The sequence below is a fragment of the Eptesicus fuscus genome, chromosome 3 (genome assembly GCF_027574615.1).
Source record: "Eptesicus fuscus isolate TK198812 chromosome 3, DD_ASM_mEF_20220401, whole genome shotgun sequence".
NCBI lineage: Eukaryota > Metazoa > Chordata > Mammalia > Chiroptera > Vespertilionidae > Eptesicus > Eptesicus fuscus.
Window position 1 is genome coordinate 98,358,682 of NC_072475.1, and position 18,334 is coordinate 98,377,015.

Genomic DNA, 18,334 nt, shown 5'->3' on the forward strand with positions numbered 1-18,334 from the left:
ATGTTCTCTTGTATGCATGGAGCCCAAGCAAATATGGGACACCATTGGAGAGATCCTAATGGCCTATTTTTTCTCTCAATTCCACTCCTAAGAGGACAGTTGAAAGATCTGTAACAAGTAATGGTTGTCTTCTTGTAATGCCGCTTCTTTCAATGTCACCAAGAAAAATGTAGAATGGTCATTTAATTGCTTTCAGTTTGTCATTTTCATATTTTCTTTACAATGAATTTTTATTACCCAAAAATTCTTTTGTTATATAATTTTTTTTTTGCAAATTTCAAGAACACTATTTACACTTTAAGTGTAGAGGAAATGAGCTTTGCATAAGGATGGACATATTAAATGAATTAGTAACATCCAGTGAAAACTCTTTACAATGTGATTAAAATCTGACTGAATTAATATAATTTTTAAATATATAGTTTAAAAATGTAAATATTAGCATATAATCTGTTTTTCTTAGTTTAATCCTTTGGGGTACAGCTGCTCAGTTTGTGTCACAAGTCCACATTGAGCTAGTCATAAGTGCATGGCAGCTTTGCCTAACAGCCTTTGGATGGCAGCATGAAGGCAGATAATATCTAATCAAAAGAATGAGTGGATAATAGTTAAAATAATTTATTTCCCCCTTCCTTCTTTTTCTCTTCTTTCTCCTCCTCCTCCACTTCCATCGCTCTCAATTTAAGGTCTCTGTGAATTAGAATGAAATAACAATAGGGAGAGGTGAAAATTTTTTTAAAAAATCATTGTGATTATAGCCTTTATGAAAAGTAGAAAGAATAATAAACTTTGTTATCCAGGAAGAAGACAGGTGATTTGGCTGACTTTGGTTTATTTTTTATATATTTACCTAAAATAAAACTTACGTTTGAGACTTAAGCATAAAATCCTGAGGTAATGGATATCTGTATCATTATTTTATTTTTACTTATGGATTTTTAGGGAGAGAGAGAGACAGAAAAACATCGATTTGTTGTTCCACTTATTTATGCATTCATTGGTTGATTCTTGTATGTGCCTGACCAGGGATCAAACATGCAGCGACCTTGGTGTATTGGGACAACACTGTATCCAACTGACCTACCCGGCTAGGCCATGATATCATTTTTAAAAACATTATTTTTGTGACAAGATTAGTACAAATAAATAGAATAAATAAAAATTAATTTTTGAAAGTTGTTCTAAAAATAGTACTAGAGTAATAGATATAAATTGTTTGATATCAATGATTTTTGATAAGGAAGATTTGTCAAAAATTTAAATCTTTATAATCTCTATCTGATTAACAACTACATTAAAATTTAAGGCCCACCTGAATTGTGGGCTTTATCCCCAGTGTGGGGCGTGCAGGAGGCAGCCAATCAATGATTCTCTCTCATCATTGATGTTTTCTCTCTCTCTCTCCTTCTCCCTTCCTCTCTGAAATCAATAAAAATATATTTTTAAAAAATGTAGGTTCCAAAGAGTGAAACAACAACAAAATTATGAATGTGTACATTCAGAAATATAAAGTATCTCATGATATCAAGCCATAATTACTGAAAACATGAAATTATTTTATTCTAGACATGGCTTCTCTGTTAAGTATCCATATAGAATTACTTACCTGAAGGTGTGAGCAAGAAATATTGCCAAATAAGAGAGAGTATAATTTCTTTACTATTGTGTAAGGTTTGAATTATATGAATTCTGTTTTACTTGGTTATATATTTTTAAATTGCTATGAGATGTATATTTTATTCAATCCTTTGTCTATCATTTTTACAATATAATTACACCCCCCCCATGATTTTGCTTAATTTAGAATGCAATAAAGCATGATTGTTTTAAAACATACTATGGTATATGTTAGAAGGTATGCTTTAATCTGAATTGTTTACATTGAAGACTGATACTACTCTTGTAGCCAAGTTGCAAAGAATGGGTATTGTTCCACTTTCTCTATCTGCTCAAATAACTATTTCTTTTTTGGTTTATTGTTGTTGTTGAATTCGTGCTAAATTTTAAAGAAATAAAAGCTGTTGTGACTCTTCTTTGCATGTCTCTGTTGAAAGGAGTCCTTAGGGACCATCTAAAACTGTCCTGCAGTTTATTTCAACAAGGAGAATGTCTGGGGGCTGTGACAGGCCATCTGGGTACCTGCATCTCAATGTCATTAGGAAGTCTTAAACCTCTGAAAAGCACTTCTCCTGCCGTTCACAACAGCCTGATAGCTGTTCTGTAGGTCAAAGATCCAGCAGAATTGACAGAATCATTCTGAAGAGATATTCTGGCCAAAAGACTTAGTAGTGAGTTGTTTAAAGATGATACACTAATTCAAAACCTGTAATTCAAAACCTCTCATCTCATTTACTTTGCAAAATAGTAGGAGACAGTGGTAAATAATCAAGTTTTTCAGAAAAAAATAATTTCTAAACCCTGGTACTCTAAAAATGTTACTCATCATGTTAACTCTGTTTATCAAACAGTGTTATTGTAAATGAATATTTCTGAGCCTTTAATCTTCTAGAAAATTGTAAAAATTTATATGATGACACCCATGTGTCATTATATTTATTTAAACATATTTCTCCTTTAGCGTTCTAAATCAGTATTCTTTTAATTCATTGTTATGATGTTTTAAAAAATAGTATTTTGCCCGGGCAGCATGGCTCAGTGGTTGAGTGTTGACCTATGAACCTGGAGGTCATGGTTCGATTCCTGGTCAGGGCACATGCCTGGGTTGCAGGCTCGATCTCCAGTGTGGGACGTGCAGGGGGCAGCCAATCAATTATTCTCTCTCATCATGAAGGTTCTCAATCTCTCTCCCTCTCCCTTGGAAATCAATAAAAATAAATAAATAAATAAATAAATAAATAAATAAATAAATAAATAAATAGTATTTCTAGTAAGGAACTCAGATTTTGAATGCAAAACTCTATTAAAGGAATAAGATAAATTATATGACAGTTTGGTGGCTGGCAATTTGAAATCATCTTTGAAGTCCTTAATATAATTAGTGGTTTCGTTTTTGGTCTGCTGAATTCAAGTCACATTAGGTTAATGTAATTAAAAGCAGAAAAGATTTTGTGTAGCCAAACTAGTTAATTAGCCCCAGTGGTTTAGTATGTTAACCTAGAGCTGTATGGATAGCATTGTGGGGGTGATACCTGAAAAAAAAAAAATTCCTGTGTAACAGATACTGCAAATCATCTGACTTGCTTTAGGGTAGAAATGAAGACACACCAAGGAGTTCATTTGAAGTTCACCTTTATTTCTGATTTTAAGTACTGATTGCAGCGTAAACTGCATACTCCATAGAATAAGCAGACAAAAAGCTTACCTAATTTACTGTTGCAAAGAAGGCATGCTTGTTTGTGTGCAAAGAAAAAGAAGCTTTGTTTCTTTATTCTGGAAATAAGAATTCTGATTGTACTTTTTTCATGCTTACCAGAAATATAAAATGATTCTCTTCATTTTTGGTTGAAAAGCTACATCTTATACCTAATTTTTCTGCATTATCTTGTTACTGAGTAAACAACTCAGTAATGGAGATGAAAGCATCTGGAAAGAGATTTTCAACTGCTTCAGAAAAGCCTTTTAAGTAAGAGAGAATGAGAGAATACTTTTTACCCCTAAGGAAAAAAAATAATTTATAAGTTTTTAAATGTAAATGCTAACATATAAGAATCCTATATATCAAATACGTTGAGGTATGCCATGCCTATTTTGGGGTTGGGGGTGGGGAGAAATACCGTGTAAAGTTGTTTGAAACTTTAAGAAACTTTACCACTTTTTTCTCCTTTGTCCTCCTTGTCTCCTTCCCCAAAAGGAGCAGGACCACTGGGATCTTTTTTGTTTTATTTTCATCAAGTATGTAGATGGCTGAGGCCCCCCTTCAAGTACTGTCTAGAGCTTATGGAAATGTGGGCCTCTAATGTGGTTACCGCTGTGGGCTGGTAAGGTATATGGTAATGAGGAAGTAGAACCTCTGCTTTGGATTTTTGACATAAGCTAGATGCCAGCATATTGTCTGAAGGCTTAACAAATTCTGCTTCTCCACAACCGGGATTATGTTAATTGAAGCAGTGTGGCTGCAGTGCAGTGTTTAACACTGTGTCTGTTCATTATACAAACTCGTTTTTGATAGGTTTACAATTTGGCTGTCAAACCCAGCTGCAGGAAGAGACCTGCCAGGAAATATTTCTTAGCTTGTTTTAAATAGTGCTGTTTTTACATTGGTAGTGTTTTGTATGTGCTAAACATATTTTTCTTTTCTATGTGAAGAGAGGAAATATCAAATTTTGCTTTACAGAGGAGGCACTAAGATTTAGAATGTATGAAGCCACCCTTTACTATCAATATTTTTATATAACAGCATAAAATGTGATTGTTAGTAGTATCTACTTCTTGGAAGCTGGTATGTTATATTTGATCAGAATTATAGTACTATGTTTTTCTGTTCTTTTCTGTATTGAAAAGAACAAGCCCCTATGTAGTCCACATTTGTGACTGAAGACAATAGAATTATGGCTTTTGGTTAGCTTTGATTCAATTTAGCCATTGGCATAAAGCCAAATCAATTTGAATTTATAAAAATTAAAACTGTCATTTTCATCCATTTTTTTAAATTTATTTCTCTGTTTGCCATATTTATTTTTTCCTATCACTTTTGTTAAATTCTGTCTCTGTCATCTCTGAGACTATAAATTTTTCTCAGGTTTGCTGACACTGTTTAGTCTTCCACTTAAGCTGTAACATCTACTTTGGGATCCTTAGCCATTATTGCCAGTGAGTATATAGTGGAATGTACCATTTTATAAGAAAGTGTCTTATTGATGAGGTTGAAGTTGTATGCAGGTAATTATACCAATCTGGGCAGTCTAGACAATGAGTTCCCAAGTAAACACTTATTCTGTTACTTAAATTTAAGCCCTCCTTCCTTTCCTCATTTTAATCCAGCATTTATTCTTAGGCCAGAGCCAAGTCTTTAGGACAAAGTTTTTCAGCCTTGGGTTTATTTACATTTTGGGTGTGGAAATTCTTCATTGTGATGGACTCCTCAGTGCAATGTAGGCTATGTAGTAGCCTTCCTGGCCTGCACCAAGTGTCAATACTCACCCCTCCCAGTAGTGACACCCGAAAATATCATTGCCAAAACTCTCCTGGGAGAGGGAGAGTCATTTTCCCAAAGAGTCAGTGTTTTGTTTTGTTTTGAAGTTTTGGGTATATATTTTTATTGATTCTAGGGAGAGGCATAGAGAGATAGAAACATCGATGAGAATCATTGATTGGTTGCCTCCTGCATGCCCCCTGCTGGGGATGGACCCACAACCCAGGCATGTGCCCTGACCCAGAATTGAACCATGACCTCCTGGTTCCTGGGCCAAGGCTCACCCACTAAGCCACACTGGCCTGGCCAGTCACTGTTTTGGGGGAAATAAGAGAAACATATTTAGCTTCAGAATTACATGTTTCTACAGTTTGCTCTATTGATTTAAATACACATTTTTCTGACAAAACCTATGGAAGATGTGTTAGTAATAACTTTAATAAAAAGCTTCTGGATGTAGCCAAACAAAAATATTATTTTTATTAAACAAATGTCTCTTAAATTATTAAATTAATAATTATAATGATAATAATATACAGATATTTTTTAAGTGCTTTAGATGATTAATCTCATGTAATCCTCATAACAGCCTTGGAAATGTATATTGATAGTATCTCCATTTTAAAGATGGAAAACAGAGGTACAGAAGAGCTTATACCTTGCCTAAAGTATAGTACAAGGCATCTGACTCCAGGGCCCATGCTCACTTTGTTTTGCTACGTGATTGTATCTATTTTTGATCAATTTGAAAGATTATTTGGGATTTTAAAATCTTTAAAATAATTTTTGCTATATATTTAGATTTTGAATTTGGTTTCAACCTAGATAATGTTGGTGAAAAATAGCTTGAGTAGAAAAAACAAAGGTGCGATTTAGTTGACTTCATTTAGCCATGATGATTAATATCTATGCTAGTTTATAAGAAAAAATATACTTTTCATATTAAAAATATTTTCTAAGTTTAATATTTTTTTCAGAACTCAATTAGTTATATTATTTTTCCCATTCATTTACAACTTATATATAAATGAACACAGTTGTGACAAATGTTTGCTTTTAGTCATACTATGATGTTATGGGGGGGAAAGCTTCTCAAGATACCCCTGATTCATTTTTTAAAAATTATGTAGAAAAAAATTGTCATGCTGGCTCATCCTATTATAATTTGTTTACTTACAATGTACGGAGAAGATATTTTGTACAATGCCTGATGAGTTTAATTTGAACAGTAGATGTGATTTAACAAAGAAGTCTGTAAAGTAAATTTACATGAAACAACAATTTATTTATATTAAAAACAAAAATATAGCTATGTGTTCCCAAAGCATAAGTCTCCTGATAGATTGAGTTAGAAAAGGTTTCCAAGATTGAACCAAGTATAATATATAGTTGGGGCAATGGTAATAGGGTATGTATGACACACTATTTAGGACTTAATAGCTTTCTTTGATTTTTTAGTTCACCTCAGTTATTGTTTCCTCCCATTCATCTCAGCATAGGAATTTTACCATGACTGAGAATCTCCTGGCTGTCTCCTTATTACTCTTGGTAACTAAATTCCCCTTCTCCATTTATACAGATTCTTTCAAAATATAACAGCAGTGAGCTGTAATATATAATATTAATTGGTGTCCCACATGTGCTTAAGCAAGATGATTTAAAACTCTACATCCCCAAGTACTTAAGATTTGTAAAATAAATTAGTACGATGTTACACTGAAGCTATAAAAATAAATCTGTATTGTTGAAAATTATTTATATTTTATCATTCTTTGACTCATTCTAGGTATTTGAATATATTTTAAAATTATTCTTAAAACCTTATATTTTATTGTAGATAGAATTCATTGACTTAACTTTTAGAAAAGAATAAAGCATTTATTTTCTTTTACTTTGATGAAGTTGTTATTTATTAATGTGCAATCACTTTAGAAATGAACTGACCACCTAAATATGCAAGGACATTTAGGTTAGATTCTGAGGTATACAGGAGGCTTAATGTTCTGTCCAAAGTTAGCTAACCCAAAAAGGAGCATGTAGGACAACATCTCAGATCACTTAACTTCCATATCAAGAACAGAATTGGAGGGGAGGGGGGAGATTAACCTAAGAACTTATATGTACATCCTATCTAATAAAAGGGAAACATGCAAATCAACCGACCAGCAGAACAACCGAACAACCAATCAAAGCATAATATGCTAATGATATGCTAAGGCTGCTTAACCGCTTGCTATGATGTGCACTGACCACCAGGGGGCAGACAGTCAACCAGTCGGCCAGTCACTATGATGTGCACTGACCACCAGGAGGCAGATGCTCTGACCGGGAGGTTAGCTTGCTGCTGGGGTCCAGCCCGATGAGGGACTGAACAAGATGGGCCGGACCCTGGTCCCTCCCTGGCCCGATAGTGCACCGGTGGGGTCCCTAAGCATGGCCTGTGCCCTCTTGCAACCTGGGACCCCTCGGGGGATGTCAGAGAGCTGGTTTCAGCCCGATCCAGCAGGCCACTCCCCTTAGGAGGGTGCCAGACACAGGGCTCATGGCTGGCGAGCTCTGCTGCAGCAGTGCGAGCCTCTCCCAATCGGGACTGATTGGGCATGAACCCGCAGCAGGCACAGTGGGGCCGGGATGAGCGGGAGCGGCAGGTAGGAGCTGCAGGTGGCGTTGGACTGTGGGTTTCAGCCTGATCCCTGCAGGCCACCCAGAGGGACCCCGCCTGAGCACGAATTTGTGCACTTGGCCTCTAGTATGTATATAACCCATAAACACAGTCAATAGTGTAGTGAAGGCCTAGGGTGGGGAGCAGGTGTGGGGTGGAGGGGGTCAATGAGGAACAAAAGGTGATATCTGTGATATTTTGAACAACAAAGATAAATTAAAAAAAACACACACATAAAATAAAAATAAAAGGAACTGCAAAATTGTCATTCTCCGGATCTTGCTTCCTAGCATGTCATCAGTTTGGCTTAACTAAACTCTTATAGAAATTAAAAAATATAATAAAACAAAATAAATAATAGAATTTGTCACCTTTTTCTGGAATGATTTTGTTTCCTCAAGATTTTGGAAATGTGTATGTGAGTCTTTCAAAATATATACATGGTGAAAGATTACAATGAATCTTCTTAGAAAGATCTTGATGCTATGGTACTCAAATTTTCTGTACCTCAAGAACTCAACGTTCATTCAACTCAAATTGCGATCTCTGGGGCTGTGCATTTCTTGTCATTTCTTGTGCATCTCATACAGCCAAAATTACATATCTTAAGTAAAATCTTAGCTCCCTTCCAACTTTCTGTGTGACATTGGGCAAGTCACTTTCCTTTGACAGATATTTACTAGGCATTGTGACAGGTCCCAGCGCAATAAAGAGGAGTCGGATATACTTCTCTGCCTCAGAGCTCACAGCCAGGGAGGAAATCTGGCCGTTGAAAGCATAATTAAAACATATTGTGTTGGTGGGCATAGGGGAGGTATGTGGAAGGAGGAGTTATACTTTTCTGAGCTGCTCATTCCTTAAGTGATAAATGAATTATGATACTTTCCCCTCACAGTCTCACAGCAGATTTATACTAACGACCAACATTTTAATGATATATCACACAAAAGCAACTTATTAAAACATAAGATGGTTAGCACTATGACCCAATAGCCTCAAAGCTGGGTATACATTTAAGAATCTCACGTTGAGACCTTTTAAGGAGATGATGCCCATGTGAGAAAAGATATAGCTGTCAGTAAAATATGAGGTCACATCCCATTAATTGCTACAAACCTTTATAGAAATGTTTCATTCGATACCAGACTAGATTTTGTCTATAAAAAGTAGGTGGCATCCCACAAAAATGTTTTAATAGACTACTATATGCAGGCATTACTCTCTGAATGCAGAACAAAGTCATGAAAAAAAATGCAGAGGAAAGTCCCTGGATGGTTTTATAATGGTACTTAGAAACTCATGATCATTTTCTAAGAAACATAAATGAAAACAATGTCAAGTTCTAAAGCCACAGAAATTAAAATAACTCTGTTAATATTTGGTTTGTCCAATACATAATTTCTAATTTGGGTTGAAATAAGGCAATTTAGGTATTCCAAAATAGAAAGTAGTAGTTTCAGTAAACTCCTAGTGCATGATGAGAAATAATTCTGTCTGAATGGTTTCCTACCACCTCCAACACTCTCTTTTTTCTTTCTTTCTTCCCTTCTCTGTGTAATTGATACACAACACAGAAAAACTCTGAGGCCAAACCTCTATGAATAAACATTTGGAAGTTATCCCTGACAAAACCTTTCTGAGGCTCCGAGCATTATAGATATTCCTGGGTAACTGAAACGCAGCTCCCACCAAAAGGATATTGAATTAAGTAAAGATAGTTCAGTTTCCACATCCCAATCTTAATTCTTGTTAGCTGCAGCCTACTTATTATACTGGAAAGCTGCTTACATTTATAATGAAGTCTTCTTCAAATAATTAAATGTTCCAGAGTGTACCAGAACGACTTTCCAGATGATTTATTGGTATCTCTTCAGCCTTCACCTCCTGAGTCCCCAAGAAACTGCTTGGGCAGCAGCAATTCCTTTGTTATTTAGGATGTCAGGTTCTGTAATGTTTTGGCAATTAAGAAATATTCCTTCAAAGCAATTTTGGCAAATTACGTAGAGACATTTTTATTTCCACGTATTATAATACTAGAATATGCTTTCTTAAAATCACATATGGCTAATATGCATGTCCATATTAATTATAGTCAGAAGATATTAGGAATTTCCTTTTTCCTAACTAAATTATTTGTACAATCTTTTGGTTTTCATGTAACTACATAATATGAAAGAATTTGGCCTGTTCAGAAATACAAATTTCTAGTTATATAGACTATAATAACTCTACAAGAAATGTAGGCAAGTAGAAATGTTTTGCCTCTCTATATAATGTACCTTTGCAGTAAATTCTATTTAAAGTTACTACTATAACTATAGCAAATACTACACACTGGCTTTTTTTTATATAATTAAGCTTTGCTTATGTGCTTAGGCAGTAGACTTCACTTAGGAAAACCTCTGTCACGTAAATATAGCAAAAGTGATTTTAACTGCATGCATGTGACACTTTTTTTAAAGATACGAGGAGGAAAACTCATGATTACTTACACCCGCAAGAGCGATGCTGGGAAGTATGTGTGTGTCGGCACCAACATGGTTGGGGAACGTGAGAGTGAAGTGGCGGAGCTGACCGTGTTAGGTGAGTGGGATCCTGTCTCATCGGCCCCCTGTGAAGCTCCTCCCTCAGTGTTACTTAGGATCTTTATACAGGGGAGCAAGAAATGGCCTTTCTTAAGAAGCTTAACCAACATTGTGGGGGTGGGAAGAGGAGAGCAGGAATCAGCAAAGCATGCTGCCCAAGACATCATAGGCAAGACAAGGGGGCAAAGCTAGGAGGGAACCCCAAACCTGGGGAGGAGCTTCGAGAAGCAGGAAACGATGTGGAATACATTTCGAAATAAGATTTTAAAGTATAAGTCTGTTCTGACTAAACATATAAAATAGTTTTAGTTTCTATTTATTTCTTTTTTGAGAAGGCTTTTTCTGATTTTAGAGAGACCGTCATTTGTGAAGAGACCCAGTAACTTGGCCGTCACCGTGGATGACAGCGCGGAGTTTAAATGCGAGGCCCGCGGGGACCCTGTGCCTACCGTGCGGTGGAGGAAAGATGACGGGGAGCTGCCCAAATCCAGGTGAGATCACAATGTCATGACGTGATTCGCCCACTCCGACAGCCTCCGGTGTTCATCAGGACATGATTCACATGCGTGTCCTTAGAATCTTTGACTCCAGGCTTCTGGATCTGGGGCGAGACCCGGTGCTAGAGATCATTAGAATGAGGAGGCTGCCATACTTTCTCTGAGGATTGCAGACAAGAACTGTACATTCATGACCCTGGCTGCCCAGGGAACTCTTACAAAAATCCAATATTCCTTACACAGGTTTCTCTTCTGTGCAACCAGACCACAGTTAATAGTCATTTCTCATATGGGAGTGGGTGGGGTAAGGAAGGGAGGTACAGCATTAATAGTATAGCTGTGAACCAGTTAAAAAGCAGGCTTCCTTTTTCTTAGCTACAGCATCACCAGGGAACAGAAGAAGAGGTCAAAATTCTCTGATATCTGTCAAGTCCTGAAATTGGCTAGGAGCAGCGCGATAGTCTCACAGCCTTAAGGAGTGAGGCAACAAAATGAAGCTTTCAGGCATTGCCTTTAGGTTTTGGTTGCCAGTGTGTCTATTCTTTCAATAAGCATGCATCGAACCCCCTGCTACGTTTGGGGGTTGGAGTAGTGGTTTAGACATACTTCCTGCTCTCAAGAGCTCACAGAAGGAAACATGTCTGGATAGATACAGAATAACCCAGCAAACCCTTCGGTCCCATAAAGGCAGGCATTTCGGAGCAGTAAACTAGAAGAGACTTCTGAAAGGAAAGTGACGTGTAAGCAATTATATAAATGTGATAAGCACGAAAGAGGAGAAGCGTATTCCAGGTTGTGACATCACAGCATACATGCAAAGCTAAGAAAGAACATTACATGTTCTGAACGGTGGGAAGTTTAGCATGGCTATGGCATAGGACATGTGGCAGGAAGTTAAGGGCTATTAGGTTAGAAATACTGAGGCCAGATTATCAGAGGCTTGCAATAATAGACTAAAGAATATTGAATCATATTACGTGCACACTGATGACCCAAGAAGAATACTATGAACAGGATTCCTTTTTAGAGAGAATTACTTTTTTGGACTGTGGATATTACATGTATGTGAGGAGATACTGGTGTCAGGGTCACCATTGTTGTTGTCCCCGTAACGTGATGGAAATTGCCTGAATGGGGAGATGAGAGGGAGGTAGGGGTCCATAATGGCAAGAAATTTCTGAAACTCAGTTGATGAATTGGATGATTTTGTTAGTTATAGGGAACTGGTGAAGGAAGACGGGCAGATTGTGTTAGGAAAAGGAATTTGTTTATGTGTCAGAAAATACTAGGTGCCTGTGGGATATGATGTGTAATTATTAATCAGCAGGGATTATGAATTTGGAGCTTAGAGGAAATAAGGATTGGAAATATTTGGGTGGTCAATGACTATATAAACTGTAGTAGATACTATAACTCAGGGATATTATGGAGAGTGAAAGAGGGCTAAAGTGGAACTTTAAGGGAAACCCTACATTGAACGGGAAGGAAGATGAGGCAAGGCACATGAGCTCTGGAATGAGACTGTCTGAGTTCAGTTATCAACTCTGCCGCTAAACCAGCTGAGACCAACACCAACCAGGTCACCTTGCCCCCGCTGCCTCGCTTTCTTTTCTCATCTGTACAAGGGAAATGCATAACACTTCATACAATGGTTATAAGAATTTTAAAAGATAAAAATCTATAAATTACTTTACGTCTGGCATATATAAATTGAATGGTCACTATCTTTTAATTTTAGTATGAGTACAGTAGCTTGAGGGAACAAACAAGTTCCAACTTTAAAAAATATATATATTTTAAAAAGTAGCTTAGTATTTTAGCCTGCATAAATTTAAAAACAAGCTCTTTTCGCCTGGCTAGTGTTGCTCAGTGGTTGAGCATCTACCCATGAACTAGGAGGTCACGGTTTGATTCCCAGTCAGGGCATATGACCAGGTTGTAGGCTTGATCCCCAGTAGGGACTGTGCAGGAGGCAGCCAAGCGATGATTCGCTCTCATAATTGATGTTTCTATCTCTCTCCTCCTCTCCCTTCCTCTTTCTGAAATCAATAAAACATTTAAAATATAAATAAAAACAAACTCTTTTCTCTGTGAGTGCTTACTTAGAGGAATGGTGCATTTTAACTATTGTTTTAAATTTCCTGAAGCAAATGTTATGTGTGATTTGATGCCTAGATATGTTATTTGTAATGATGAGATCTTTAAATAGAAGGTCACTTAATTGTGCTTTCTTTTGTTCTGTCACTAGATATGAAATCAGAGATGATCATACCTTGAAAATCCGAAAGGTGATGGCTGGTGACATGGGGTCATACACTTGTGTTGCAGAAAATATGGTTGGAAAAGCTGAAGCATCAGCTACTTTGACTGTCCAAGGTAAGGTTTGGGGAACAGTTTATTGTGATGGTTTTATTATCGGAAATATAATGTTAATACTTAAAGAAAACACCATTTAATCAAGTACTCTATATTAAATATAGGCTTTAAATAGTGCTAGAAATATTTTACTTCAAACATTTAAAAGAAATCCTTATTTTGCCCATGGGAAGCCTATATGCATTTGTTACCAGAAGTTAAATTACATTTTCAAAATTAGGAAGAATTCTGTCTTGGTCAAGTAAAGGAGGAGAATGTGTTGTAGTCTCTGGGTCTTCAACCACAGAGCCCTTCTAATCTCTCAATTAAATGACAGCTGTTACCAAAACCTTTGCATGCTACAAATCGCCCATTCCTTCAGGTCACGCACTTTCAAGGATCTGTACAGCGTGGAACACAAAAACGAGAGGATTCAGTTCCCCTCAAGAATGTAAGGTCATCCACGTGTAGGGACTTTTGTAGTCTTTTTCTGTGCACACACTGCCTGTGATATAACAATGCTCAATAAATACTTGGTGAATTGATTGCATTTGTACTCTGCTAATTTTGATAAAGATTTATTATTTGATGTGATTTATTATGATTTATTATTATATTCTATGGCGATAAGTTTTGAATGTCAGAGTCTTATCTTAAACTGATGTGCAGAAATGGTTCTGTCACCCTTATATCACAATCCAGATGTTTTTCATTCTCATAATCCCTTTCTCCTTTCTCCATGATGTCATAGGATTATTTCTTACTATGTCTCATCTGAGAATTTTTCTCATTTTTTTTTCCATTTTAGAGTGGATAAGTTGGTTATTGTTGCATTTGAGAGACAATGACCTTTAAAAAACATTGTGTTGGTGAAGAAACTTCCCTATTTTGATAAGTACATAGAGTAATCAGGCATCTTGGCCATAAACCACTTAGCTTGTTTCTTGGTCTGACATCAGATGCACTTGGTGCTGTCATCTTTTCTGAGCACTGTCTCCTTTAAGGCTAGTATGAAGAAAAAGGTGGCTTTTGAGGGAGTGCTTCTACTGTGGGCTTTCTACAAAAGAGCCTTGGGGGCTTTTTACAGTTTAAAAAAGAATAAAGACTATTTCCCTCCTATCTTTAAAGCCATTACGTCCCACTTTGGGGTTTTTAGCTGAACCTCATAAAAACAAAAGAAAGAAAAAAAGGATCAAGAACAAACATTAAATTTCTAAGACCTAGACTACTTCTCTTTAATCTAAGTTAGACTTGAACTCCATGTAAGGCTAAAACTGTAAGAAAAGAAACCCCTTTATATTTAGAGAAAACATAAATTTAAGAGATGTCAAATCCAAGTTCAAAAGCCCCCCAGAGGAAGTGAAAGTAGCCCAGGATGAATACAAGGCATGAACAGGTGTGTCTATCTCCAGGCAATTGTGACAGGAAGGTTGATTGTCTATCACATTACTCAGAGAGATGTAGTGTTTCACTTTATGTTTTAAAGTCCTTTACCTTGGCAGCCTGATGCTTTTATAAATAATAGCCATTCTGCTGTGTCTACAGTAGACATTGAAATCAAAATAGTTTTTTTCCTTCAATTTTAAACTCAATTTCAAAGCTAATTCAGCCTTAAGTTTTCCATAAGGAATTTTTGCTCCCTAAGCTTGCATTTCAATGGGAATTGGTTACAAATGATATAATCCAGAAACTATTTGAGGAATTTTGTTCTTATTTCAACTGCATTGAGTTTTCTATAAACTTAAGACAGAGTTGTATATTGTTAAGAAGGTAATTGATTCAAATACTAAAATACGCATATTAACATCACTGTTAAAATATCTTTAACAGCTAGAATAATGTACACAATACATCAAAGAAAGCAATATGATTCCCAGCTGTAAAAGGTAACTAAGGATGGGGGAGGGGAGAATCAGGAAACTTTTTAAAGGAAACTTGAGAAGTTATATCTTCTTTTCCTTCATTTCAGAGTGATTGTAGAAATATACTAGGTACTACAAAGGAAACTAATCAGAAATGAACTTGATAGCAGGAAACAATTATAATAAGAAATTCAGTAGTGGAGCTTTTGATATCTGTGTTTTATTTGTGGTTCATTTTTAGAAAGGACTATTGGAATCAGTATGGGATTATAAATAATCTTCCATTCCCTCACTTCTCATACAATGAATATTTAATTTGAGAGTTGATGTTGGACAACAAAACTCTGTCCTCCAGATAGAAGTTATAGGAAAAAAAAAGTCTCTTAAATAAAGGTGACTGTGATTTTCACCCTTAGTAAAGATGCGATTAGTTCCAATATTTAAAAAATAATTTAATTTGAGCCCTAGCCTGTGTGGCTCAGTTGGTTGGGTGTCATTCAGTGTATGGAAAGGTTTGCTGGAGGCTCTATCCCCAGTCCAGGGCGAGGCAGCCACTCAGTATTTTCCTCTCATATCAATGTTTCTCTCTCTCTCTCCCTCTTCCTTTCTTTCTCTCTAAGAATCAATGGGGAAATCTTAAAAATAAATAATTTGAGAATTACTTCCCTTTTTATTTCCTTTTTTTCTTGGTATTTCAATTCTGCTTTTCTGGAGACTACCTTCATATATTTTCTTAAAATATGCCTGCCTTAAATAGTTCTTCTTTAATTCTAAGTATTTTTGTGTTTGTTTGTTTTTTCTATTTGTGTACTATTCACAATGCTTATCATGTACTGAGAATCTAGTGGGCACTTTATCTAATAAGTACTTGTTACAAGTGAAATGACTATGGACTTGAACCTTCTACTTGAATGGTAGAAATATCCCAAGGAAATAGGAATATTCTATAGGAAATTCAAGCAGTTTCTGGGGGCTCTGATCCTGAGCACCAACAGTAGGTTTATTTGGGTCAAATTTGAATAGATGGCATCTATGATAGCTGCCTGGTCTGTGTTTAAAAGGGAGCAAATAAAACCTAGGACTTGGGAGAGTTTCCTAAACACATCTGAAGTTTGTTATCTGAACTTAAATACTAAACTCATCTGAAGCTTGTTAAATATACAGATTATCTGCCTGCTTCTGGAGCACCTGATTTAGAAGATCTGAAATGGGGTGCAGACATTTTTAATTATATTTTTAGATAAGCAAGTTTATGAATCCCTGGATTGAAGAGTTATCTGATGAACTAATAGAAAGAATAAAGGGAGTTAAAATATTTCTTTAGAGTTTTGGAATTAGTTTCAAAGTGTGTTACAAAGAAGCGTGCAACTAAGGGCCATAGGCATTGGAGTCAGACAGAATTTAGTTGAATCTGCTCTCATGTCATTTACCAATTGTGTGACCTACAAAAGGAGATTTAAACTTCCTGAGCCTCAGTTTCCCCATGCATAAAATGAATATAGTAATGCAATATCACAGCATTTTTATAAGAATTAAATTAAAATATATATGTAAAAATTTTAACATATCTGTTACAGAGTTTTATAAATAAAGAGGATTATATTCATACTAGAGGCCCAGTGCACGAATTCGTGCACAGGTGAGGTCCCTTGGGGTTGCCTGTGGGGATCGGGTCCCAGCTCTTACCCCCCAGCCTCATAGCCCTGCAGCCCCGCCTGGAACCCCACCATGGCCTGGAACTGCCCACTCAACTGCTCCACCATTCCACCATGGTCCAACTCTCATTGGAGTCCATCGGGGCTGACACCACCTCTCCCGCTGCCCGCTACCAGTGCCATGTCCCCAACGTCTGCCATGTTCTGCGCCTGCCCCTGGTGGTCAGCACATGTCATAGAGAGTGGTTGAATGCCACGTTGAATAATTTGCATATTAGGCTTTTATGATATAGGACTAGAGGCCCAGTGCACAAAATTTGTGCACTGGGGGGGGGGGTGTCCTTCAACCCAGCCTGCACCCCTCTCCAATCTGGGACCCCTCGGGGGATATCCCTGGGATTGGGCCTAAACCGGCAGTTGGACATCCCTCTCACAATTCTGGACTGCTGGCTCCCAACCGCTTATCAGCCTGCCTGCCTCATTGCCCCTAACTGCCCTCCCCTGCCAGCCTGATCGCCTTCAACTGCCCTCCCCTGCAAGCCTGGTCACCCCCAACTGCCCTCCCCTGCTGGCCTGATCACCCACAACTGCCCTCCCGTGCCAGCCATCTTGTGGCGGCCATTTTGTGACTACATGGGGGTGGCCATCTTGTGTGAGGGTGTGATGGTCAATTTGCATATTACCTCTTTATTGTATAGGATTAGTGTTATTGATAGCCTTATTACTTAATTTGAATAATTATTGGTTATTTTGTAAGGAAAATAGTAATGTTCAGATAACTCTAGACAGGTAATTTTTCTCTGCTATTGTAACTAAGAAATTTTAAATGAGAACATAGTAATGATCATTTATTATGTAACATTAACTAAAACTTTTCTAATATAAAATATTACATTTTCATTAAAAAATGCATTATATTTTATAGTAAATGCATTGGATTTTGTTAGTGCCATCAAAACTCATGCTAGATTTATGCTGAAGTTTTGCACGGTAACTATATAAATTAATGAAAATTATGACCATTGGGAACAGAAATGATTAAAAACAATTACATTTTATGTGCAATGCAGTGTTATTGTTATGGAAAAATGTTCAGCAGCAGGTATTTGATCCCTATTCTGGTTCTCTTAACTCTAAGAGTGACTGTTTTCTAATTATTTGGATTCTCAGTATTTAGGTTATTTTTCTATAAATTAGTGGTGTTTCCTGGTAATTAATTTTGAGACCAGTAAGATTATCCAGGAGCAGTTATTCTCAAAAAGTGCTCCTCTCCTTCATGGCTACTTCAAACCTACAATTAAGCTGTCAGTAAAATATGAGGTCACATCCCATTAATAGCAAGTCACTTCAGCCCTAAAACCTACACCACATACATATCTCACAAAGCATTGTTTGGATTGCTTTTTCTTGGGAGACAGAATCCAAAAGCCAATGAGTAAAATAAAAATATTAATTATTTATAATGTAGAAGATTTTATTTTACCTGAAAAAGGTAAATTATGGTAATATTTGACACTATTAGGAAGCTTCTGATTAAAAATCTATGCATCCAGACCTCTGTTAATGTTTAGTCAATAAAAGGAACATCCAGATTCCTTTAATTTGCATGTCAATTTTGGTGTGTCA

At 36.6% G+C, this 18,334-nt stretch overlaps 1 protein-coding gene across 1 annotated transcript in view; it reads left to right on the top strand.

Moving 5' to 3' along the window:
* ROBO1 (roundabout guidance receptor 1) overlaps positions 1-18,334 on the top strand; it is a 449,233-nt gene that overhangs the window by 321,724 nt on the left and 109,175 nt on the right. Inside the window, exons 4-6 of the mRNA XM_008152276.3 lie at positions 10,217-10,337; positions 10,692-10,830; positions 13,085-13,212. Of these exons, the coding sequence (XP_008150498.2) occupies positions 10,217-10,337; positions 10,692-10,830; positions 13,085-13,212 (388 nt within the window). The remainder of the gene's footprint in view (positions 1-10,216; positions 10,338-10,691; positions 10,831-13,084; positions 13,213-18,334) is intronic.